General features: G+C 43.0%; 1 protein-coding gene across 2 annotated transcripts in view; it reads right to left on the minus strand.

Annotated features, from left to right (window-relative positions):
* LOC124064193 (raftlin-like) overlaps window positions 1–27,884 on the minus strand; it is a 96,420-nt gene that overhangs the window by 44,899 nt on the left and 23,637 nt on the right. For both annotated transcript variants that reach the window (XM_046398423.1, XM_046398422.1), the window contains exon 3: window positions 9,144–9,321. In XM_046398423.1, the coding sequence (XP_046254379.1) occupies window positions 9,144–9,321 (178 nt within the window). The remainder of the gene's footprint in view (window positions 1–9,143; window positions 9,322–27,884) is intronic.

Raw genomic sequence — 27,884 nt, forward strand, 5'->3', positions numbered from 1 at the left:
AAAATACTTAAGTGAGACAAAGATCCACATGGATGAAAGAAAACACATGGGGAGCACAGAAAGCAGGAAATTCAATGCAAATCTCGTCTTGTTCACCACCCCCACCCCGCCCATCCCCCACTGAAGCCGTATTATTTTGAGCGAGGAGAATCTATTTATATGGTGCTGTATTTTCCTATTCTGTGCTCTGGAGGAAATCCCAAAGCTAGCCCTGAGGAGAGTAATGCTCCAGCTTCCATCTCCCTGCTTCTCATCCTGTTGACAAGGGGAAGAAGGCCCTCACACCCTCTTCCTCAGTGTGCTGCTGCAGAGTCTCCGTTCATGTGCTGTGTGTGTGTGTGTGTGTGTGTGAGGTCTGTGTGTGGGCACTCTGTGAGAGCTCTGGCTTACACGGACACCTGATGTGTGGATGGATGAAAGATGCATGTGTGCATGCTGGCGTGTGTATTAAAGTGTTTGCTTTCAGCTTCCCAGTTCATGCAAAGACTCACACTGACTCTGTGTGTGTGTGTGTGTGTGTGTGTGTGTGTGTTAATGTGTTCCTAAGGCTTATCACAGTGATTTTTCTGTCATGCCCCCTTTGGCTGCAGATTGAGCAGTTTAATGCATCCATAAGAGCAACGTTTAGGAAATTAGTAGCCGAACAACAGCTTAAAGGAATATTTTTAGGTGCTTATTTGCAAGTTACAAGTGGCTGAGGAATATTTCAGGACAACATAATAACCAAACTCACATTTTGGTTTTTGAACAGATTAAACAAAGACAATATGACCTCTGGATAGAGCTTGGTTAGCTTTCCCCCCTCTTTTTCCAGTCTTTATGCCAAGCTAAGCTGAGCTAACCTGCTGTTAGCTGCAGCTTTTATATTTATCAGACAGATATGAAAGCCAATTGTCTAAAAAAAATGTCAAATTATTCTTCTTAAAACAAACAAACAAACCCACAGGAAGTTTAACTACATCAGCTACTAGCTATTTAGTTCTGTACTTCAATAAAGTTAGCCCTGCGATTTCAAAAAGGAATGGTCAGTATCTGTGCAGTATCTGTGCATAAATGCTGTTAATCCAAATCTCCACCACGGGTTTGCAATAGTGAAAACCTTGTTTTTATTCCACATGAATCAGAGTCACACAGTTTGAAACTCACACTGAACCCTGCGCTAAGTCTTTCATTGTTAGACCACACAGTACGACCAGCCGGTCCTGATGCCATCCATCCCAAAAAACACAGTCACCCGTTTTGTCCTCTGCTGCCGCTGAGACCCGTCGCTGTGCATGTATCGCTGCTGCAGCACACAGCAGAGCAGAAACTGGGCCGACTGACTCAAACTTCACATGCTTTGTGAAACATTCATTACGACGAGCCGAGAGACGACTCTTGTTTTCGCAGCGTCATAACATTCAAAGGCACAATGGCAGAAGCCTGGTGACGCCGTCAAAAAACTGTCAGTGTGTCCCCAGCTGCTGGTTGCGTCATAAAGCAGAACCTCCCAGCACTTCTTCAGGGAGCAAAACTGAGTTAAAGAGAAGGATACAAACAGCCTGTTTTGTATGTAATATTGTTCAAACCATTTGTTGTCTTTTCAAAAAACATATTTGAACTATAAACCTTACATAACATGTTTTGGAAATACAGCACAGAGAAGTACGCTGGTGCTTGCTGTGCTGCAAGTTGAGAAGCAGCTTCAATGAAATGAAAAGCCCATTTTTCATAACCATATAAATTCATTTTGGAGAGAAATTAAAACTCCAGTACATCACTGGGAATCTATCAATAAAACTGAAATGATTCAGCCCGGATGGGAGATTTTTAAATCAAGAACTGGCACTTACCAAGCAGACTTTGATTTAATTTCGTGCTGGTGCGTGTTTTGCACAGAGAGGGTGCCACCTCTTCTTAAAGGGTGAATAACTCATTTTGGAATAAAACAGAGGAGGGTGAGAACAACAATTCAAACGGCGCACTCACTCCTGGAGGGAGGCCTCGGGTTAAAAATAGCAGCTGCATCACCTGCAGTCCATCTTCTCTGTGAGAGACGGTGACTTTTCATGCAGCGTGCAGCACCGGCTGTCAACCTCTGTGGTCTCGTGTGGTTAGACGGGTGTCAAATGCCTGCCTGCCCACTTCTCCCTCCCAGGTTAGTACACCTGCTGAAACCCACTTCCCCGCCACCACGTGTCTGCCCACAGATGGGCCAAATGCTTTCGCCATAGAGCATCTCGTGTTGGACTAATCACTCCCACTGGAGCTGAACGTTCACATGGTAACTAATTGCATATTACCTGTTAATGGCTTGCTTTGGGATTTGTTTTACCTGCGTAGTGCCCGTATCATTTGTAAATGTCCGGTTTCCAATTACACTGTGTTCACTGAGGTATGAAAAGGGACTGTGTTGACATGTTATTGTTTTTCAGTGGAAGTGGAAGTAAAAAATGCCTACAACTGGTTCGTTCTGCCTTTGTTTAAACTTGAAATCTTCCTGTAAGCTTGACTGAATTTGATTCGATGAAAAAGTTTACATAAAGTGGTCGCCCACATGTGATGCTTTTATTTTATCTATTTGCTCAACTACTGCTGTTTATTGTTTTTATTACAGGAATGCAGATTTGATGCTTTGGATTAAGACTCCAGTCATCACTGGTCACCAGAGCAACTTGAATTAATCCTATTGTGGCCTTAAATATCTTGAATATCAGCCATTGTACAACAAGGGCTGATATTCAATGACTGACATACGTCACTAAAAAACAAAATGTCAACCCCTGGTGCTGCTAGAAGAAAAGTCAGTAGGTTGCATCCTCTGTCTATACAAAATGTCTTGGCCATCCATCCAATAGCGGTTGAGATATTTCAGCCTGGACCGACCAGTCCACATTAACATCCACCAAACCACAAGGCTAATGTGGCTACAATACAAATAAAAGAGCTTAGAAGCATAAATGTTCAAATGTTGTGTCATTTAAACAGCCACTTTTATGAAACCTGAATGCCCTCCAATGGATTTTCAATTTGCATATGCAAACATGCGTCTTCATTTGGACTCTGATACTTTAAAGCAGCTCTGCAAACTACCGGTTCCCTCTTTTACTCGTCTGTCGCTGCTGGTATGTGGCTGAAGCAAGAAGTCAAATCAGGTTGCAGAAAGTTTAAAGCAATCACTGAAAGTAAAAAATATACATTCAGTTAAGTGCTGAAATTATCGCTTTAATGTAACCTGTTTCAGGAAATTGCTTGAGAGGAGCTGAATTGCACTCACTATATACAATAAGAGCTTTCCTCGCTCTTTTGCATCAGGGATAGTGCCGTGTCAGACCTCTCAGCCAGCTCCATCACACATTGCTCATTTACGGGCACGATGACACAGTCGGGGAGCATCTGAACCCATGTTTGGCTCTCTGTAGCTGCGCTGAGCTTTAATAACACAGCACACCCCTAATGTCACACATTTTTGAATAATTTCACCTGAGCGAATCCCATCTAATGGTTTTTAGCATGTACCTCTTTATTTTCTTCTTTGTGCGTCTTCCTCTTATGCTCTGCACCCTTCTCTTACCTCTCAACCCATCTCTGTCTTTCAGTCCCTCTTTTTCTCCGCCTGAGCACACGAGCGCTCCCTGCAATTACCCAATAATGATGAATATATCCCATCAGACATTGCCTGCTGAACTGTAACCCTCCATTCCATTGCAATCAGATTGAACACTGGAAAATTTGACAGTTGACATTAAAAAATTTCAAACGGTCCAATCCATTCTGTCTGCAGTACAGTTTTCTTTCCCACAGCAGGTTGTAACAGGGGAGGGGGGGCTCTGTCAGTGACAAACTGCCGTCTAAGGTCTCTAAAGCTATAACCCACTTAAACAGATACGTCAGTTGGGTGACAGTGTCTTAACATTTACAGATGACACGGCGCTGTATGTACACAACCTCTGTGTAGTTCCTGACTGTGCATGGATTCCTGCAGTGTCTCCCCCCCCTGCATGTAGCGTGTCATGTTGGCTGAGCTTTTCACACCGAGGCTGAGACTGTAGAGACCTGACTGTGACTGTGTCCAGAGACATTGTGTGCATGCTAAAAGAAGATGCTCGCACAGCTGCTGAACACCAGTCAGCTTTTCTCCCTTCCTGGCTTTCGCTTTGTTTTCAGCGCGGGCGCAAAAAGCAGTATTTGCTGCTAGCTTTTTCCATGCTTTCAGTCTAATTCACTGTAACCCCCCCTCTTCTTCGTCTTCTTTTCATTTCTGACAGCGAAAGAGAATTTGAGAGGAGATGTTCTGCTTTTTGGTTTCTCTTATTTCTTTTCCTTCATTTTTTTTCCCTGGTGGAGATTTGGATTCCCCTGGGCTGGTGCTGATGTGAGCAGCTGTCTCCACGGTGACAGACGCTGGAGATAAAGCCTGGGCCGCGCTTTCGGCCGAGGCCATCAAAGGATGGTAGACTCCTCTGCCCTTTTCACTGAATCTCTTTCTCTCTCTGCTTCCTTCTGTCTTCCTCTCTCTACTTCTTCACAGTCCAACTGTGATTTTCTTTACTTCAGCCAGCTGTAGCCTTTTCATACAGAATCAATATTTCTGTTTTGCAGCAGCTGAGTGATGAGGAGTGTATGGACTGTTTGTATGACCACATAGGGATGCCGAAAGTGAACCACAGGAGCATAACACAACAGCATAAGATGTGATTACTAATGGACACAATCTGCAGGAAGGGAGGGCACACTAGGTGCCCTGCATTCCAACCATATGACCTTCTAAAACATGGCTGATTTGATTTTACTTGTCAATAGGTGGGTTATTGTCACCTTTATGAATTTAAGAAGTAGGTGCAAAGTAATGGGAGTTTTTCAAACGAAAGTACAATGATTTTCTGCACAGAAGAAAGTATGTGACTGGCAGTTCCAAGGCTTCATCAATATAAAAAATGAACAACTGAGTTAGAGAATACATTGGTTCTGTCTGTATTCTGCCCTCAGAACTGTTGCATTAAGACGCATCCATTTGCTGGGCTTAAAATGTTGCAGGCACCGCTAATGCTGAGCTGAGGCTAAATATTACACTGTACAATGTACTGCAGAAACCTGATAAAACATTTAGCAGTTTACTTGCAGATTCTGGGCCAGTTTTGGATTAATTCAACAACTGCTGTGCTGTGTTTCTCTTCTGACTGGCTCTGACTGGCTGCTGGGGTATTAAGCGCCATCTGCTAAATTAAAATGATGAAGAAAACATGATTTCTGATTTGATGAATTAATCAAAAACGATGGCCATAACATCAGCCTGTGCTACCGTTAAAGTCAGGAGACGCACTTAGTGGATATCATGTAAAGAAAGGAACTTAAAGCGGCAATTTAAGTGAAAAATACTGAGGGCTCCTCCCACATTGCAACTCAATCTGTGCATACGAACACTGAGCGGTAAGGGAAAAAGCCAAAATACTGCAAAATGTTTTCTTATGTTTTTATGCCTGAAAACTTATTCTTGACAAAAAGACAACTGAAAAATGTCTCGAAATCTAGTTAAAAAGGAAAGAAAAAGATTTGTTGATACACAGACGCTTAATGTTCTGTTGTCTCAAAGTGGTCTCGAACAGCTGGTCTGTTGCTTGGCAGAACGAGTTTTCCAGTCAACCTTGATGTCGATGGTGCTTCATGTACTTTAGGCAAAACATTAATGTACTGTCACTCACAGTTAAGTGCTTCCACTCTGCCAGAGAGACAAAAAGATGCGGAATAAAAAGAGCAGTGGGTGTGCATTTCTGCAAGTAATGCCAGGTGCTTAAACTGAAGCACACATTTACATTTACTGATCATGAAACATTCTTTTATGTCATTTAGGCAGGAGGATTTTAAAAATGTTATCTTTAAATGAGTGCAATCCCGATGAACAAAGATGGCTCGGAAACAGAAGCCCAGGATACGAGCAATAAGACTGTACGGCAACAACTTTTTAAATTTTACATTTTTTTTGTCAGAGACTTCAGTTTCTTCCGGCGGCTGTCGGGTGATTGGCAGTAAGCAAGACATATCGTAACACCTTGCATCGCAAAACTCTGGCAAATTTACAGTGAATAATGATAAAACAGAAAGTCTGACGAGCACAAATTAAGTTGTCATATTTTCCGTGATGAATTATCTCATGCTGTGGAGGTTGTTTCTCACACTGTAAGACACGAAAAAGCCGCGGTTTCTTCTGAAGCGAGGAAAACAAACCCCGATATCTCCGACAAACACCAGCGTGGCTGAGGGAAGCAGGCATGTTAGACAGCTGGCACTGACTTGAAAACAGTTTTTCCTCAGGATTTCCACACATTCGCGTTGCAACTAAGAATTTAAATTATCACCAATTAATACCTTCGCTTCTAATTTATTATTTCACTATGCTGCTTTTATGTTTTGTTGAAACTTACTTTTCTTGCATTGCACTCTTCTTCTTCTTCTATGTTGGATCCTTGCACTTTGTATTACGACAACAGTTTCATCTTATTTTAAATTCATCTCTTCACCAAATTTTCCTCTGCTCGTCCTCCCTTCTGAATTACATCCCTGATCCTCTATTCATTATTTTTAGTGAAAACAACAACAGCAAAGTACCTGTATTTAGTATTTATTTTATGTCCTCTGTGTCGTCTTTGTTTCTTGATCAGTCTGTAGTTGCGGCAGAACTGTCAGGGCACAGTGACTCTGATTATTACACTTCTTACTCTTGGTTGGTCGTAATATCGGGTATTGGTTTTCTGCAGTTATTGTACTGTCGCTGTGGGTGAGAGCTTTAGCTAAATGACTGAGATGTCAATGAAGATTAACAGCAGTTGAGTTGTGTTTATGCTCAGCAGCGAAGAAATTACAGAAATGATCTGCGTCCAGAAACGTGTTCTCAGCTGTGAAGAATCTGGTGGATTGTGTTTAATAAGATTTATCCTGTACAACGTCTCTCTCTCTCACACACACACACTCACACACACACACACACACACACACACACACACACACACTCAGCTACATACCGTGGGCACAAAGACGTAAACAAATGAAAAACATGACAGCAGCGACTGTAAGAAGCTCATAAAATCTCCTAAGAAAAGGTGAAGGGTTCTAATGCAGCATCTCTAACCTCTTCAGACAGATATTCTCCCTCACATACACACACACACACACACTCACACACACACACAAACACAGCAGACACACACACATCCATGCCCTGCAGCCAGGGAACAGTGTTTTGGTAAACAGGTCTGGACCTTCCCTGGATGTCAGGGCCAGACAAAGCAGCCACGAGGGCTTCAGCTGCTGGACTTTGCCTGTCTGCACGTCAGGGAAGAAGAAAGAAAAACATATCCCCACAGCTTCAATCTTTTTGATTGTCATGTTTTTACTCGAACTGACTTTACAGTACGTGGTCCAGAATAAACTGATCAGGTTTCATGATCCCTGGGCGGTCAGACCCATTCAAAACCAAGCATGGATTTTTCCCAAAACTAAAGCTGAAGGACGTTATCACTGTGAAAGTTTATTTTTAACACACACAATGATGTTTTTCTAAATGTAACCAAGTGTTTTTTGTTACCTATAGGTAACTGAGTATTTTAGTTGCCTAACCTAACCAAACCGTGGCCAAAAAACTAAAAGAAGTATTAGAAGAAGTATTAGTCACATGACCCAAACACTGGTCTCCTGGGTGAAAGGCCAGTGTGCAACCCACTCAGCCAGCCAAGAGAAAGCTGTTTTTTTGCGAAAGTCTGAAGAAAGTGATTTTTTAGAAAGAGTCAGACCAGACACAAAACAAAATCCACCCTCCAACAGCTATCACACCCCCTACATGCCCTTCAACAACCCTCGCGGCCTCTCCCTGGCGTCCTTCCCTGACCTAAACACAACACAACACAAACAACCCCCCCCCCCCCCCCCCCCCCACACACACACACACACACTTCCCAGGACAGAGGGGCTTGGGGCACAGGGCTGGAGGGCAGATGTAGGGGGCGGCGGTGACTTTGGGCCGTGCAGCCTGTTTTGGCCGGAACACTGAAAGGGCTGGAGATAGACGATTGAGATTATTGCTGACTCACGTCCAAACACAGCTGCCCACATGACAGCTTGCAGAGCCACAAACAGATGTTGTGATGCTCTGGTGCAGACACCGAAGCAGCACTGAAAGGTTGTGCGACTGATACAACATGCAACATGAACCTACTCTGCCTTTGTGGAAGCCGCTCTGCTTGCATGTATTCCACAAGAAAAACATTAAAAATTATTTAGGAAACATAAAGCATGCCTGTAAACATGCATTATCGTTATATGAACCCTAATGTCACTTACCAACTAGCCAGAACACCATTTTGTATCATTCAACACATGAAGATAAAGCAAAACCTGATTCCCATCAAGTGTTTTTCTGCATAATGACGCCAATTAAGGTTCATTAGTAATTGACATATTTTCTTAAGTGACCATAATGGCTACATTATTTTGTTATAACAAAGATCTTATTCTCAGGGGAGCAACTAAGACATCTGAGGGCCCCAAAAGATGAAGATTTCGTCAGGGGCCAGCTCTGCGTCTTTGTTTAGTAGAACATATTTCTTTTAATGATGTTACGTTACGAATAAAAGGAGAGGAGCCCTTCATTCGTAACGTCCTCCCACCTCCCTCCTTGAAGACATTGAGGCTTTGTCATGCAAAAAGACACCTTTGTGTTAAATGGTGGCCTGCTAATGTATTTATTCTTTTATATTTCATTTTTCCCTGACATTGGTCAGCATTGGTCAGTTTCCTCTTGCGGGAGGAAACACAAAAAATGAGGCTTTAAACTGAACTTTTGTTTTATAAACTTGGGGTATTTTTCTGTACATTTCAGTATAAGATAAAAACAGTTAGCTTTAAGCACCAGTAGGCACAATAACAGCGTGCATGGATTTCCTTAAGCAGACAATGTGATGGAAATGCTTTACCAATAATGATTTTACATACATTATTATCCTGGAAAGTAAACTGAAATAAGACGACTAAACGGTTTTGCAGAAACTGCAGACTGATGTTGAAGTTTCCATTAGCTTTGGCTTTGGTCAAACTAGTATTCTGACCAATTTCTCCTTAATAAACGTATTACGCATTTACTGATGAGGAATTCACTATCATGTGGATCTTACCCGTCGCTGAGTCGGACCAGTATGGCCCGGTAGAGCTGGTGCTGAGGACTGTTGGACTCTGGACCACAGGGGTGGATGAACGGGTGAACGGCCGCCAAAACAAAGCCCTGCTGGTAAAGCTCCTGCAGCTGGCCTGGCAGCTCCCGCACCGACGAGAGACGCAGCGTGGACGTCCCACCTGTAAGACACCACACAGGGAAAGAATGTGAGACACAAAACAACTTGAATGCGGATTGACTGAAAAGGTCATCTTTTAATTTTGAGGAGTTTGCATGGACACGTCTTTGCTGCTAAGTGCTGAAGGCTGAGCTGATTTTACATCGACATTTCTGGACAAAGTTAACAATTTCTGTCTTATCAAACAGAGCAAGTGAAACTGTGACTTTGAATTTCTGTTTATGAAATTTGAGTTTTCTGTATTTGTCGTCTGTCGGCCTTGGTAGCAGTCATTGCTCATTGCCTTTCTTCCCTTTTAGTGTCGCAGCCTCTCTCTAACACCAACCTTTTCATGGACTTTTCCAGATCTTATCCTTCCCCACGTGTCCACCAGATGTCCTCAGGCTTTCCTGTCATTTGCTAACTGCCCCTCACTTGTCTCCAAAAGGTTTTGTATGCAAAGCTAAGTCTACGCTCTTCACAGTATATGGACAGAAGTATAGGGACCACTTTATTATTGAATTCAGGTGTGGTATGAAGGGAAATCTTAATGCTTCAGCATACCAAGACATTTTGGACAATGCTATGCTACCAACTTTGTGGCAACAGTTTGTTGAAGGCCCTTTTCTATTCCAGCATGACTGTGCCCCAGTGCACAAAGCAAAGCTCCATAAAGACATGGTTGGATGAGTTTGGTGTGGAAGAACTTGACTGGCCCACACAGAGTCCTGACCTCAACCCCATCCAACACCTTTGGGATGAACTGGAACGGAGATTGTGAGCCAGGCCTTTTGGTCCAACATCAGTGTGTGACCACACAAATGCTCTACTGCATGAATGGGCAAAGATTCATTCTATTGATGGCCCTTCATTTCTGTTCTACCAGGGTCTGAATCTGTGTAAGGAACGTAAGGAAATGTTAATGAGAACAGATTATCACAGGTTTAGTTGTTCCAGTCCTCATGCAGCTCACTGGGTAGAGCAGCAAGAAATATCAAGTGCATTCAGTTTCACGTGACTCTAAAGTAAACTGACAAAAGCCACACGAGACATAGTTTCCACTGCAGTACTGAGTATCTGGACTATTTCTGCCACACTATGCAAACGTGGGAAATGCAAATCCTTTTTCACAGCAGTTAGCCTCTTTTTGATTTCTTCCTTGTATTTAATGTGTGAGGTCGTTGTTACTTCGGAAATGTTCCGGTATGGTTAGACCGCACATTGATGATAGTGATGATAACCAACATCACAACCAAGAGGAAGAGGCACCAAACCAAGAAGGAAAATTACTTTCCAAATAAAAACCTAAATAAATGAATTAATTAAAAAAAAAAACACCACGTGAAGATTTGCAAGTCAGATACCAACACTGATTTGAGTCATTCCCCGTTTGTTTTGGCAATTAACATCACACTTTTCGCTCCATCCTCTCAATCTGGGAGTTAATAAGAGTGGATCAAAATCCAATCAGAGCTGATTGCTTAGGCTCTGTATCACAGCGGCTCTCTATGTTCTGACTCTCACTTTGATTCCTTGTCAGCTTGACTTAACTGTCCAAGGAGAGCAGATAGGGACCTGATATTAATGAACTGCAATCAGCGAGTGACCGACTGTTTAAAACAAAAAAAACAGGACGTGGTTGCTGTGAAAAGCTGCTCCTTTCCATTGTTTTCTCCCCTCCACCCCAACCTTCCCACCTCCCTGAAGGGATGAAAACCTGCAGCAGACAGCCGGTGGTGATGGCCCGGTTCAGGGAGCAAACAGCTGTGTTACCGCAAACCACACACAGCTTCTGTCATGCAACATCGGCCAATCAGGATGTATGGTAATGAGTGGGGGAAGGGACAGCGGGTCAGGTTCAAGAATGGGAGCAATTAGATTAGAAAATGGAGAGCTGGATAGCAGGAAGAAGAGGAAGATGGAAAGAAACGCTGGAAGAGGAAAGGACGCAGAGGTCAAAACAGAGAGGGAAAGTTAAAGAGATCGTGATTGAGACGCTGCTTGGCCCCAGATGCATGACGGCTGGAATCCCAGCAGCATGCTGTACGAGGCGACATTTACTGTAGGCCAAACAGCTGGGGCGTGTGGGAGAGCGCCAAGACAAAGAGCTGGATGCAAAACAAGAGACCAGAGAGGGAGGGAGGGAGGGAGGGAGGGAGAGGTGGCCTGGTTGTCTGTACGAGCTGTCACAATACGTGGGAAATGCCGCTTTGGCTAATTAGAGTCAATGAAGCTATACACAACGAAAGGTTCACATCCATGGGAAAAGTCAAAGCACAGAAGTTCAATCTGAGGTCAGTGAGACGGCGAGTGTGGTCGGAGCAAAATGGCGAAACGATGTCAGCGGTGTTTGGTCTCAGTAACACGAATAATATAGAAAATATATTAAAATATAGAAAATATAGTCCATGACAAGGCTGGGAAAGCTACCTTATAATTGGACAAAGATTACTCGGTAATTAAAAAAACAAAAACTGTAGATACGATTCATTCTACTGTTTATATTGATTATTTCTGGATGTGTTTCCATAATCTGCAAAACCTGAGTGTAACTGGTCAGTACTTTCAACTTCAAGCCTCTCAGTGGAGATGTGAGTCTAATTGTTCTGTATAAATAAATAAAAAAAATCATTTCTGAGCCGTCTAAAATGAATCGTGTTCAGGCTACAAACAATCGGTTTAGTTGTTTTTCCCGAGATGCCACATGAGGACATCCAGGGAAGAATTCAGGCCAGTCATTTATCCCACTCTGAAACGTCTGACGCCGAACAGCACGCTCTCACGCATCCTGAACGCTGCTGCTTGTTCGCTGTTAAAGTCCCGTTGATGTGTGCAGAGCAGCTCTGTGAAACATCTGCGTCATTTATTACATTTGGCCAGCGGGCTTTTTGGCTAACAAGCTCCTGTGTTCCTGTGACAATAACATGTGGATCTGTTGCTTTTAATATCCTCGTGATTTATTGAATCTCAGCTGTCACATAATTCTTTAATTCTTGTCAAATTATTCTGTGTGCTTTTCCACTGTTCTACCGCTGTTGACTTCTCTGCATGTGTTCACATTCACAGTTGTTCTTTTATGTGGTAGAAGCAATCGTTTAATTAAAAGTTAAAAAGTTTAATCGTGCACGTGCTTGGTATGATTATGGATGTGACAAATGTAGAATTTGAAATCTTGATCATTGAGGGGGAAACATGATTATATTTTCTACATCATTTACGGGCTCAAGACTACTGGAAACCACCATTAGAAAATATTACACGCTCATTTGCATATTTAAATACATCATGTTTGACTTGTGGTAGACGCATTTTCGGTCGAATGAATCTTTCTCGTGTTCAGACTGAGTGCAAAGCTAATTTCAAAGGCGGCGTGACTGACAAGTTTTCCAGGCAGGTTTTCAAAGTGAACAAAGTGGACAACTTGGTGTGACCAAAGAGAGGTGAAAATCGCGTTTGTGGTCAACCTAAAATCCCCGTAACAGATGAAGCCGCTGGACTGCACAGTTTCTGGACTCTTCCTACAAATGTCTTTGAGCTGTCTTTAGATGAGGATACATCAGGTCGTATCTGTGATTTGATTTGTGTCATTTCAATATTGATAACTGATTATAACTGTAATTCTTTAAGAATGAGATGATTATAATCCTTCTGTACTGAATCTGTCACCCCCTCCTCTCGCATCACTTCCACCTTGACAAACCACACTTTCCCCTGGCGGATGAATTCAAGTAAAGCTCACAAGTGTGACATTGCTCAACCATTTTGTGCAGGCTGTAACGCAGTGATGTGGCGTGCTCACAGCGTGTCACACTACATCATCAGGAATGCAAGGGATGAAAAAAAAGATTTCTGGAAGAAGCCCGCTCGAGCCAATCGGGAGGCAGCTCCTGTGATGTCGTTAGAGAGCTGATTCAGTTCGGATCCCAACTCTTCCTGCCGGGCACAAATCCAGAGGTTCATTGTGAAACCATGAAAGAAGCAAAAGAGGAAGAAGGAGAGAAAAAATATGCTGTCCCCCTCAGGGCAAGCGAGTGCTTTGGCTAAAAATACTCCTCCAAAATTTCTCAATCACACTCTGTCCTACTGTGCCACAATGCAGGAGCTTTAGAAGTTAAAAGGCGTGGAGGAATTAACACAAAGAAATAGGCCGCCATCGCAAACGGGTGAAACGTATTTCACCCCCTCCCCCTTTCTGCGCCTCCTCCCTGCCTTCTCCCCCCGTCCTCCAGCGCTGGCTGCCTTTAGAAATGGAATTAATCCATCTGTGATCTGTGATTTTGTTTTTTATTGCCTTCCCTCTTCATTTCGGCGCGACATGAACACCCTGTCCTTTCCCCACAGGGACGCTATTGCGTGTGCGCATGATTCACGAGGCGGTAGATATTCAGCGGGAAATGAAACTGTCTTTGCTTGCTCTCTGATCCCCTTAGTTGAAATGAGTAAATAAGGAATGGTTTCAATTAGGCAGAGGGAACACAGCCGCTGGCGACTTCTTAAGTTGGCTTTAATCGCTGCGTGAGTTGCTAATAATCTCATCCAGAGGCCTTTAAATACACAGGCTGTACATTTATTTATCAGACCAAATTTTATTTATCGCGCTGTCCCCAGAGCAAAGTGCTGCCCGGTGCTGAAGCTCGTGTTGTTGTAAGGATGTTTACTATGCCCTAAAATCGTGTTATCCAAGGAAAATCTCTTTGTTTGTGTAGATGAGAGCAAATTAACTGCTGCCTAACTGCTGTATGCAAGTGTCAGTGTTGATGTTTTGAACTGCAAATATTTAGGCCTTTGAAGGAGTCTGTGGTTGATCAGAAATGCTATCTGGGAAACCTTACATGGCAAGCTGACAGCCAATTACTTCATCCCGTCTTCTTGTTTACCCTGGAAGTAAATTCTCGCGCATATCGACAGAGAAGAGCCCTACACTCACAGGAACAAATCGCTTCATGACAAATAATGAGAAAAAAAGGGGGCTTCTGGCTGACAACCAACAAATTGGTTTTCTGGAAAATTGTGTTAGCGTAGAGCCATCAAACAGACACTGCCATTAAACACACAGGAGGAGGAGACAGAAGTGGAATGTATGTACGTGTGGACGAAGAGTGATAGCTGTGTTTTCAGGCTCACGTCGGATGACGGCTCAGTGGTCAGGAAAACTTTTGTGCTGAATGAGCTTCAAGAGTTGTTTCAATCAAGTTATCACCTGAACCTGACAGATGTGGGGAAACGAGGGGAAGGTCTTGATTTTCTACTGCTACAGTTTGTGATGTCTTTTCACCCACAGCGTGACATCTCGATTGATGTTCAAAATTCATTATTGACCTTGAAATGGAGAAAATGTCCTTGACATGCTGAGCGACAAAAGTGGAAATTCAACCTTGTATTACGACAGAGCAAACTCCATAAGATTCGATCAAAAGCTTCGGAGCAGCGACTAGATGGAACTTAGTGTGAGATTATGTTCTTAAAAATGTCCAGTTTGAACCTTTTGATTATCCAGTTGCAAACATGTGAAAATGTTTTGGCCCAGCCAAAATGAAAAGAGAATAAAGTCATCGGTTTGAAAAATGACACACAGAGTTGGGAAGGGAATTAAAATATTCTTGATATCTTGTGAGAAAAGTGAGAGACAGGTTGTGTGTGTGTGTGTGTGTGTGTGTTTTCAAAGAGAGAGGAGGAGGAGGAGGAGGAGGGTGTGTGTGTGTGTGTGAACAAGCCTCATCTGGCACAACATTCAGTTCACAGTGAAAATGTAAACATGCAGTTTGAATATGCATGCAGGAGAGAGTTCATCTCAGGAGCAGAATAAATAATAAACACTCGTTCAATTTATTTCTCTGACGCTGACCTTCCACACGTGGCCACACATATTTAACTGAGTCATCATTTGGAATTAGCAGCTGTCCTCATTTCTCGTGTCTCATGTCTGGATAAAATCCAAATATGATTTTATACACAGAGAAAGAGAGAGGGGAGCTGGAGAAAATCATACAAACGGAGAAATTAAGAAGGCAGGAGAGAGGATGAGCAATAAAGACGAAGGAGGATAAGAAGAGGAGTCAGGACAAAAGAAGTGGGAGAAAACGTTGGGGACGAAGAGGCCTAATATTTCAAACAACTGACACAAACACATGGATGGCTTGTAGAAATGGGCTATGAGCAAGGCAAAAACGTTGCTTTCCATATGGGCCACTTTGAGCTCTCACACATACACTGATGTTCAGTGGCTGCCCTGATGAGGGACGAAATGAGCAATTACTGCAACAGCAAGATACGACAAGATACATCACTCCGACCACAACATCTGAACACGCTGGAGCTGCTCTCCTTCTCCTGCTAATTCTAGTGCCTTTATCACCTGCCACTATCACACTGGGAAGATCCTGTCTACCTCAACAACCCACTTAGTGCCATGTTGTCAACATCTGGCTGAACATCAGGAAGCCAGGAAAAGCCAGTGCAGAGAACTGCATGTCCTGTATTTCATCTGATAGAGTTCAGACCAGAAACAACCCTGTGCTTTTAGGAAATACAATCCAGGAAGTCCAGTTACAGAAGATGCATTAGTGTGAAGGCTTATCAGATGTGAAAACACTGCGCTCTGCAAAGTTATCACAGCAACAACTTAACCTTCTCTGGAGGCACTTGTAAGTTAAATGATCAAAATACTATAAATAAAAAGATAGGCATTTGATCTACCTGAGACACAGGAAGTAGCTTGGTATGGATTCATTTCAAAAGTCAAAAATGGACAGTCCCTGGGCAGTGACTTCAGGGCCTGGATAGAGATCATGTGTAAGATGTGACTAAAGATCCGTTTAAGATCACATTTGCCAGATGGTCTTAGAAAGACGTACAAACGGAGGAATTCTTAGAACGACATGGTCTTAGAAAGACCATCTAGCAAACATCTGACAAAAATGCATCTCAGACCAGGAAGTAATGACGGTTAAGGTCACGTCTTTGCTACTGTTAAGCTGCCTGCCAGAATCCTTCAACAGGTTTGAGCTTGCCTTTGAGCATGGCATTAAAAGTGATCAAGTGAATTGTTTGCTTTTGGACAAGCAGCACAGTGAGACACCATGTAAGCTCGGTGAACTTTCCACTGATAACTCCCGCTTTCCGTGAATAATGAAAGATCCTTCAACTTTGAATTGAAATCTTGCCTGGCTCACTTCCCCTTTTAAACCCATCTGCAATGTAAGCACCTCAGAGCTGCAGCCTGCCGCATTTCCATCACTCAACACATTTAAAAATAAATGAGTAAATATGAAATTAATAAGCTGAAAGATTGGAGCGCCGGGGCTCTGTGCGCACACACACCTACACACACGCCATGCTCCGCCTCTGGGAGTAATGGTTCGACCGCATTTGCATGGGAGAGAAAATAGCCCGGCATATATTATCCACCCGCTGCAACTGATTTCTGATCCTGCTGTTCCTATCGACCACATCTCCTCTTCTGATACTGCCTCACTTCAACATGATTACAGAACTGTTTGTTTCTGCTAATAGTAATGGCTCAATTAGCAGCTGAGGTGTTCATACTGGTGCACAGCATCTTAGAGGACAGAGTGCATGTTGAGGAAAATGCTGCTGTGCCACTTGAGAGAGACAAGGAATTTAATTCTGGTACAACACAAGACAACACTTGAAACCTTTATGTAAAGTACAGTTTTGAGATACAGCAGGATTTTGCTTTACTTAAAGTAGCCATGAATGAATTGCTCTGAGTTATAAACACACACATAGAATCATATGCCAAATCTGAGTCTTTTAGTGTCTTTCAGCTCATTGTTTTGGTCTTCAGTCCACAACCTCACTGTGTTGGTTCACTCTCACTGCTCTCATTAAGTCATTTTTTGGCCATAGCAGGCAAACACTCAGCCAGGTGGGAGGGAAGGAGGACACAGTCAGCCAGTGGCTGGTGGAGACAGTCAAGAGTCCCATATTTCCCTCAGGAGTTGGGGTATAAAACTGAGTGAAAAGTGGACTTAAACACCGGAAAGATTACTTACAATTGTGGCAAATGTTTCTCCCCTCAGCCAGATGTGTGAATTGGCAACTTTTACTTAAAAAGTTTGCCAAAACTTAAAAGGTGCCCATATGGTGTAAATGTCATTTATGCTAACATACATTGTTATAGTGCTTATATAAATTGATTTTTTGGTCATTTAAGAGGAAGTTGTTAACACAACATTGTCTTATTGTGACTTATAAAGTTGACATGACCTTCTATTTGCACAGAGCAACACCAACATTTATTTTTAGTGTTTAGTTTGGTAAATCCGATATTTGCTGCCATCAGCAGCCATGTGTCCTTTGTCACCTGTGTGCTTGTGCGTGTCCATGTGGCTACGACCTAATGCCCATGATAACAGAGTGACAACAACAACAACCAACGGCACACTTATGAAAAATCACACCAAAGGTCCACAACTAGTCAAAAAAAAACCAACATTTGGTAATGGATAATTATAATCCTATCTAATCTAATAATCCTAATCCATGATTGTTTTTTCCCCCAAAGCAATCATTCTGCAATGTATTTCTCCTGAGCAGAAATTGTAGTCAAACCCGTCAGGAGTAAACCTGATATAAACCTCAGCATCCTCATAAAGTCTTGATAAAAGCAATACAACATGAATATACTGTAATTGGCCTTTTGGAACTGAGAGCACCACCCCTCTATTCTCTCTGTGAAGTAGTCATATTGTTATTCAGTGTCCAATTAAAATGGCCTTAGTCTCCTCAGGAGCTCGCCAGTCCTGTGAGGACCACCTGCAGTACCATCGCTCGGTCTCAGCAGCCCGCCTTCACTCATTAGCCTTCATACGGGCTCAGAATGGAAATGCCAGTAACTCTTCTGTCCTCCCCTCCACCATCTCCTTTTTTTCTCCCTGCTCTCCCTCGGCTCCGATTTCTCTCACCCCTTTGCCACAGGAGGGGGAGTTTCTCTGCTTGGCTCCTCTGCATTTAGCCTATTTTTCTGCCTCTGCTCTCTGCAGGGAATCTGCCCCACTCTCTTCAGCTCTCTCCGCCATGCTTTTATCATCACCTCCCCACCCCCCGCCTGCCCCACACGCACCCACCCTCAAATCCCCTCCATCTATTCCCTACACTATGTAGAGAGGACCAAAATCTTTGAAGGGTCTCCTCTGCTCTTAACCTCTCTCTCTGGCTCTACGTCTGAGTGTCTATTTTCTGTATTTTTCTGTCATCTTTTCTCCTCAGTGTCAAGACAGCAGAGCAAGCCGGAGCAAGGTATCAGTGTTGCGACGGCGAAGTGAAAATTGAGCGAGCTAAGACCTCCAGCCGGTCAAACACGATCTAGTTTAAACAAAACCAACATTTATTGTAAATCTGTGCTGAGTCGTTTCGTCTTGATGTTATTATAAAAGGTCATTCTGCAACACGGAGATGTGGTGACCTAAAAGCAATATCAGCAATATTTACAATATTTTGTTTACCATGTTTACTACGAGGCCGATGGGATTAGACCAAAGTGAAATCTGACCTGATGATGGCAGAAGCGAGAAAAGCCAGGAGACAGAATATGTCTTAGTTTCAGGGTGATACTCAGAGGCTGAAATTTTGTGATATTTCATATGAATAAAAATAATAAAATGTATGGATTATGATTGCACGGTGGTGCAGTGGTTAGCACTGTCGCCTCATAGTAAGAGGGTTCCAGGTTCGAATCCCGGTCTGGGCCCTTCTATGTGGAGTTTGCATGTTCTCCCTGTGCCTGCGTGGGTTTTCTCTGGGTTCTCCGGCTTCCTCCCACAATACCAAAAACATGCACATTAGGTTAATTGGCTACTCTACATTGCCCCTAGGTGTGAGTGTGAGAGTGTGTGGTTGTTTGTCTTTGTGTGTTGGCCCTGCGATTGACTGGCGACCAGTCCAGGGTGAACCCCGCCTCTCGCCCGTAGTCAGCTGGGATAGGCTCCAGCTCCCCCGCGACCCTGACGGATAAGCGGTATAGAAAATGGATGGATGGATGGATTATGATTGCTGCAGAAGGGAAAAACTTATATGCAATAATTTGTAATGTGATTTGATGACCAAAAACAAATGCAATAATTTAGTATTCATTTGATTGGGCAAATTCAGTCAGCATATAACCTCAACAAACAGCCTCAGAGACATGGAAACTGCGATATTGAATGATAACAATGGTATAATTTATTTCCACGCTCTAACAGCATTATTCTTTTCTTTAAATGCTTCCATCAAATTAACATGTTTTGCAAGAAGAAATTCCATCCAAAAATCACTAGTGTAGATATGGTAGCTATGGTGACAACATATTAGTGTTGTCCATATTTAGTGTGGTGCGGCACACCCAGGCAGACCCAACTGTCCTACAACATACTACTCCTTCGGGGGTATTCTTTAGGTTACAAGGGTGAGTGCACATTATTCTGCAGATAAAAACAGAGTTTAGGTGGTTTACTGTCCATTACATCCCTGCAGGATGCGGCCAGTATCGACCTCTCCGTCCTTTCACCTCTCGGTGTGAGGAGCAGTCGGACCCCTGCCATGTGGACTAATCTTCAGTACAGTTCTCTCTGCCTTTGTCTTGGCCTGTCCCTCCCTCTCCCCACGTCTCTGAGGTCCAGCACGGCATCATTAGCAGTCGGGGCTCAGAGTGCAGCTCGGTTGAGCCCTGGGGCAGAAGCTTTGTCCCTTAATTACCTACCTAATGAGTCACTGGGAAAGGTACTTGGTCTGCTGGTGCCTCCGTGCCTCTCTCCTTCTCTTACACACACACACACACACACACACACAAACTCTGTTCACGTCACTCCCTTTGATTTGTATGCTTAATCACTCATTCACTCATTGGCACACACACACACACTTGCCACATCCACCTAATGACTGCAGTTGCATTCACTCACTCACTTATTTGCTCGCCCGCTCCCTGATTTACGCACACATTTATTTATTCGCTCGCTCGGACTTCACGCACACTGAGCCGGCGAAACCCGACAGGGCTGTTTAGGTGTGAAAACGATAGATAGATATAAAGTTCTCTGTCCACACTGAAAGGCTTGGAGCAGTTAAGTGTAGCAAAACTGCAAATGTTTTTCATCCTCCTGTCTCGCTGGACAAACAACAACCCTGTGCATCGCAGCCAACATGGTAGAGCTGGACAGACACAGCTGGATAAACTGCTGTTTCATCCCCTCCTGCTCTCTCTGTTATCTCCTGCAGTGTTTCGACGTGCCTGATTGACAATATAATTGTTCTTATGTGCCATATTTTTCTGTTTCTGTTGTCAGACAACAGAAGGAGCATAAAACAATACTTCGATTGCAGCTCACAGGTGCAACCTGTTAACCAGGCGAACGTTAATACTTGCGCTGCTGCTGCCCATATGGCCAACAAATCACTATTTTATGATGTGATCATAAAGCCAAATTTAACATAAATACAAGTTAAATAAAAAATATGTAGAAAATTGAATGCTTAGACTTAAGTTATAAATATTTTGTTGCATGCTTATTATCTCACATGTTCCCAACATTGTTCAGAGACGTGTCTAAACTTATTCAAGGCAAGTGCGTGTTTCTTTTGGCTGCCTGTCAAAGTTGTCATGTCCCCTTTACCTCCTCTAGCTGATTTAACTTCTGGGGAAACACCTGATGATACGTCACAAAGTGAGGAAGGAAGTCGACTAACTAGCTGGCCACTCCATTGTTCGCATTGCTTGCTCGTGATGGAGCGAGACTATTCATTTTCATTGGCAGCGGTGGTTGTTTAACAATGAAGACAACAACTCCCACGATCCCATGATACTTCATGACATCACACAGACTGAGCTGTGCATTTAATAACACCTGTATCGAGTACTGACATTCATAATGAATGATCACACATGGAGGTCACCTGACTGTGACTGAGCAGGCGTACATCATTATGCTCTGCGAAACACTGAAGTGTTAGGCCAGCATGATGGAGGGCCAAGCCTGAAAGACAAACTTAGTGTTTGCAGGTTAACGTACATAATGTGTACACAGGCTACGTGGCAAAAGAGCACGTCAGCAGCAGTTTTAGTCGTCCGTCTGCACGTCTACACAGAAGGCGTCCATGTGCCGTCATGATCACAGGCCACCGGCGTTCTGGCAGCGACAGATTTGAAGCATAAAAATGAGTGAAACACAAGCCTTTATGCATCTTGTGAGGACAGCGGGACCGATTAAAACAGAAGTGTATCTGTTCAGCCTGAGACAGACACAGTATTTCACTGAAGCCTGTTCGCTGGCACAGCAGTGCTGCTGACACTGAGAGCTCAGGCAACGAAAGGCAGGGTCGTCACGGAAAACGGTTGAACCCGGGTCAACTCTTCACGCGGTGCCACATCGCCCGACAAAAGGCTGTGCTGACCGATTAAATACGACAAGCGCTCATCCCGGGTAGATTATTTCATTGTTTGCAGTTTGTTTCATTGCAACAGAGGGTTAAACTGTTGCTGTTAAGCAGAAGAGTTTCCTCTTCATATTTTAAACCACCACGCAAACTGATGAATCTATTAGCAGGCCTTCCTGGATCCTATTTCATTGTCTCGCAGTGGCACCAACAGCCATTTTTGTTCTTGTTTTATATTTTCTAGCCTACTTTTTTACTACATATAAACATACTTCAGGTCACATATGTATGGAAGCAGTCAGATGCACCACAAAAAACACTGTATATTTGTATGAGGTTATTCAAATGAAATGTTATTACTGAGTGGTTTCTTGCATGCAGACACGCAGACTTGAGACACACTCTCTCCCTGTGCCTTCACACCTCCTGCGCTCTCCCGCCTCACATTCTCACAGCAACACTCCGACCGAAGGGATCACACCTGCATGTAGAGCAGAACAGTCTGCTCCCGTTCATTTCCCAGATGCTGCAAGTGGACATGATGACACTTGCTGCGTTAGTAATGTAGGACTGAACCGCTGCCAGGGGTCGAATCCCACGGCCACCAAATGCTTTATCAAACGGGTTCAACCGTCCAGTGTTCCACTGAAAACAAACAAAAACGAATCACGTTTTCCTTGTAGTATTGAGCTTAAGTCTCACATATCAGTCTGACATTACTTGAGAAATGGACACCTGCTTTAACAAAATCATTGCCAGAATGAAAATGAACTTGTGAGCAGATATTGGGTTTAGCAGCTTTCCTATGACCTTTGCTTTTAACAACCACACTGAGGAATGACAAATAGGAAGTACTCCTATTAGAACTGGGTGAAGTCCACTAGTCCACATTTCTACCATACACTTCTAAAATTTACACATAGTATGACTTAACTGCACAAGGTTGATTTCTTCCTACAAATCTCTACTTTGGTATTTTGCAATGCTGACAACTCACACATTCAGAGTGCCAGCTCAGAAAGTCTCGCAATTATGGTAATGAGCACCAAAGGATGGCTTTAGAGTGGAAAAAGACAGGAGGAAAATTGTAACTGGAAAGATGGCGGAGCATCTGCCCCGAGGCAAAAATTCAAAAAGCAAACTCGTGACCGGATGAGCGAGAAAAATCTGGACACGGGAAACGAATGAGACACGCTGTTGTGCTCCGTCAACAACTCCTGTTAAGATGCCCTTGAGCAAGGTGCTTAACGGCCGACTGCTCAGATGGAGCTGCTGACTGGCACCAGACTGTGGTTGTACTGGGCAGCTCCCAGGTCTTAATGTCTGAGCGAGTGTGAAGGGCGTTGCTGAAAGAGAGCACACAGCAGAGCTTTTCTGGATAAATAAAGATAAAAACAAACAGCCTGGATGGCCAGCTAAATGCTAATGCAATTGCTTTCTCTTTGTCTAGACGCAGCATTTAAGGCTGTCTGGGCAAATTTCGAAATACATATGCATCTCTCAGTCTGCGTCCGGAGCTCTGGTGGAAGCTTTTACTGGAGATGGGGAGAAAAGCAAGCCAAATTCATCTACTGTTCCCCTTGCTAAATGACTAGAATTTCAAGAATTTCCCTCCAGGGATTAATAAAGGAATTCTGATTCTGATTCTGATAGAATACTGTATTTTGAAGGCACACAGCTAAATGAACAGGCGCTGGATGTCTTGATGGGGGGAAAACTACCTATAATTTGTTCAGCCTGTAAAAAGGTTTATATATAGAAAGAAAAAAGGTCTGTATCTTTTCCCTCTGTTTCATTTGCTCTCGGTCTCCCGTTCTCTCAGGAATTGCCTCCATCACTAGTCTTCAGGCTGACAGGAGGCCTCCAGAGTGCGTTTTGTCCGCTCAACGCCACCTCCTCTGCTGACAGCCCTCAGTTGCTTGGAGACGCCGCTTGAGAGACAAGCTGTGGTAAATGAGCAGGTTGTTGATCAAAGCCCACGACAGCTCCACTGCTGCGTTTTCAACAGAGCGCCGCTCAGGCGCCGCACACCACTCTGACTTCCTGTTCTCTGCTAAGTACAAGTTGCGAGCTTTTTCCATACAGAACACCCTGACATTAGCCTCCTGTCGAAAATCACATTTGAAGCATTTTCTGCTGAGACGTGCCAGCTTGATTGGGGGGTTTTCTGCCATTAGCATTGCAAAAGAGTACAAATTTGAATTTTAAAACATGGGGTTCTGCGATGATTAAGTTCTCTGACAAGCTTGGGATGTTTCAGTGGCACTGTAGGTCTGCCATTAGATACTTTGTGCTGTTGATTGTCGTGCATAATTTACTCTATAATCTGAAGACAGCAACCAAGGCAAACAACCTGTGTTATTATCGTTGTCTTTTAGGCAATAAATCACAGGTTAGTTCATGAGGGTTTATATATTCACAAGTATTTTGAGTATTCAAGTACTTAAGTAGCAAAGCCACAATGTACAACTCTTCCATTAAGAGTTAAAGTAAAGTTGTTTTCAGACAGTCCCGTCCAATGTCTGTCCTGTATACTTTGAATGGTGGCACTGCCTGGCTACTGGCTACTGGCTACTGGCTACTGATGACATGTAAGATACAACACAAGTCACGCTGTCCTGTTCTGTTCTCATCACACAGAGCAGGTTAAAACAGAAGAAATCTTTTCGATTTTGCTGGCTGGTAGAGTTTGCATGCTCTGTGTGTGTTTGTTTCAGCCCTGTGATTGACTGGCAACCTGTGCAGGTTCTTTTCCAATGTCAGCCACAGCTCTTGTTCCACCCCCAACCCTAACTAAGTGCATACAGCTAATGGGAACTGGGGACAGGGGACTGTCCTTCGTTACGGCCAATTGCAGCTGCAAGCAGCAACTTGCCAGCAGCAACAATTAGCTGCAGACATTCCTCCGAGCGGCTGGACCTTCTCTCTGACGCACCTACACGAAGCTGCCGCCGTCTTGTTTGTTTACAGCGGGAACACAGGAGTAGGTGAGAACCACAATCAGAAAGTAACTTAAAGTGCAACAGTGTTATCAAGAGGACGCAGCCAACACATCTGTGTCTCAGCATGGTTGTGGTTGGCCATATGGTTAGTACATGTGCGAGTATGTGTGTCAAATTGTAAATCACTGTGCATGAAAACACTTTATAAAATGCAGTCCATTTCCCATTCCATATCAAACCCAAAAATACTCATTATGCAGGAAGAATGTCCCCTTTATCTGTCACATTAACATAATGTTTATACCTAGTTTATTATTATTAAGGCATTCATATGTATGCACCATTTTCAAGATGCTTTATATTTTATATAACATTGGATAGTTTAATGTACTCTATAAAAATTCTATTGCCTTCCCTTCAATGTCTATTTAATGACAAAAGATATTTCATGACACTTTTCAAATAGAACAGACCTCTTAACTCCACACTCTTTACTATATTCTTTAATATTTGATAATGCATTGTATTCTACATGCTCATTATTTTCTTGAATATGCAATCTGCAGAGGAAGTAGTACTCACAGCTGACAAAGTCTAACGTAGCATAAAAGTGCAAGTTGCTCAGATCTGTATTTAAGTACAAAGTTTTAGTAACCATATTTACTTACTCGTCACAATGTGACGTAATGTGCATATCTGGGTTTGCATGTGCAGTGAAGGTAAACACAGGCAGAGAGACGAACTCTGAAAAATAAAAGGAAGCACCGCAGACTTAGACACACACACTCTTACTTTAAAACACTGTTACATCCAGCCCCGAGCCCTTGACATTCCTCCAGTTCACTCGTTGAAATATCTGAGCTGTTCTTGCCTCTTCAATTACAACCGGAGCCCTGACAGGAGAGGAGCCCGACTTGTCACTTCAGATACTCTGCTCGTAGAAAGCTCGTCCAAACTACCTGGCTGGGAGACGTTCAGTGTCACTGCAGAGTGAAGGCGAGCGTGGGTGTGATCGCAAGTGTCAAAGGTAGCTTTGGGACATCACAGTTTAATACTGGATGTGTTGTGATCCAGATTTAAGGAAACATCTGGGAACTTGCACATGTAGGAGCTCACTTGTCACGTTCCCTTCTTTCCTCTGACATCTGAGCCAGATATTTGCTATGTGGGATCCTCTCGACTAGTGATGCTTTACTGTTGAGCATGTGGGCAATGAGAACTGAAAAAGGAGTTCTTGATATGCAGTCTGACTCATCGGATGGAGACTGTTGGTATAAGCCTGCCATCGGACAGCTATTTCAGGCGGCATTCTCCTCCTGTCTGTGAGTTACCATTTTCAAAATCCCTGTCGCTCGGGGAAACAACAACAACCTCAGAGGTTGCATCGTACACGCTCATAATGGCATGTTACCTTGACCTGCACCGAGACCACAACAGCACAAACCTAACCAAGCTAGCAGCTCTTACCGTTTCTTTGTGGGAATTTATCCATTTAAATACCACAGCTGCAAAACAAGTTTCCTCTTGACTCAAATTTGCAAGGGCACCATCGCCGCATCCTGGGCTTTGGGCTTAGCTCGACTGATGATTGTGATTGGTTTAAAGAAAATCAAACAAACGTGAGCGTTTCCCCTATACCTGAGTGATAACTGGCACAGTCAGACCTTTCTGCAGATCTAACAAAGCGCTGTGGGCTATGCAACAGAAATTAGAGCGTGTGTATAACCTGTCTATTTTATTTCCATCAGCTTATCATATTTTCAAGTGTATAGGTGGGAAGACAATGCCAATCATACACAAATAATTGCATCAACAAACATTAAACAACCAATTGTGTCTGAGCACTCAAAGTGGAGAAGATGGAAACAGAGAGCAAAATGTTTATTAGTCTACGTGCAAAGGTTAGTCAAATGCTCAAAATGTGCCACTGAAAATCAGATCAAAGGCACCCATAACCCCTCAGTGTAACACTAAATATGTTTCTCCTTTAAATACTCCACCAACACTTTCACACTTACAAGATGAGGAGTCAGCCTAAAAATAACAACAAAGTGTGAAATGGTTTCAGGCTTGCAAATTGCTCTTGACTGTGAAACCATACAAGGGCTCTGGTGACCTGTTTGTTGCAGAGCAGAGCAGTTTGAAGCCGGGATCTGGGCCTGTTCTGCCTGGAGTCTCTGAACACCATCCCAAGACTCAGCTCGGGATTATCCTCTGCTTTTATTCCACATCTTCAGATTTTCAGAGTAAGGCTTTCACAATGAAATATTGAGAGGTTTCCCCATTAATCAGGCTACAAGTTTACCGCTAATCTATCACTGTATTTAATGTGCTGCAATAACACAGGCCAAATGCTCCTGTTGTGAGCAGCAGTGGAGGAGAGAGTGTGAAGTAGAGCTCAGTTAGATGAAATCCACAAGTTTATCGCAAAGAATAAATGCAACACCTGCCAAATATTGCATATGGGAACTGCGAATGAAGCAAAGATGTGGTGGTTTGGGGTCCTTCCATTTGAAACCAAATAATTTACGTTGTTCAGGTTGACTTTAAAATAAATAAAATCCTTTTAAAGTCAGCACCAAAAGCTATAGGACGAAGTAAGACTCTGATACCAAATCCCTGTTGTTCACTGCTTATGAATTAAACTTTCATTTAGAAGAGGAAGAATTTGTTTTTTGATCTTTTAGATTTCATATAATCTTACATAATTCTTTTACACCCAAGCTGATTATTTAATCATTTATTTTTTTGTCTGCCATCTCTTCAAAGTCCAATAGTAACCCTATAGGAGGCATTTAAAGTTTTAGATTTAACATAAAATGAGTTTTGGAGAAATTCAATTAAATGTGACATTGAAATTTCCTGGCAATGTAGACTGTTTTATTGTGGACATCAATCACCCTGGATGTAGGACTGTGACAATAACAGATTTTCCTGCATGATTATTATTGGCCAAAAAGAATTCAAGATAAGGACATTATTGCGATATTGAAAATTTGAAAAAGAAAATGCTAAATTCATCTGATGATTTACAGTCAGGGAATGAACAAAATTAAAGCGCTTCATGTCTGCACCAAACTTCATGTCAGTCCATCCAGTGGCTACTGAGACATTTCATACAAAACCATAAACCTTGTGGTAACATGGCAGGAAAAAGTCAGGGAGCCATCAAAGTCTTTAGAGTCAACCCTCCAGGGAACATCAGTGTCCAAAATATGTACAAAAACCAATCCATCCAACAGTTGTTAGGATACTTCACTCTGGACGA

This window comes from Scatophagus argus, chromosome 9 (assembly GCF_020382885.2).
Source record: "Scatophagus argus isolate fScaArg1 chromosome 9, fScaArg1.pri, whole genome shotgun sequence".
Lineage (NCBI taxonomy): Eukaryota > Metazoa > Chordata > Actinopteri > Scatophagidae > Scatophagus > Scatophagus argus.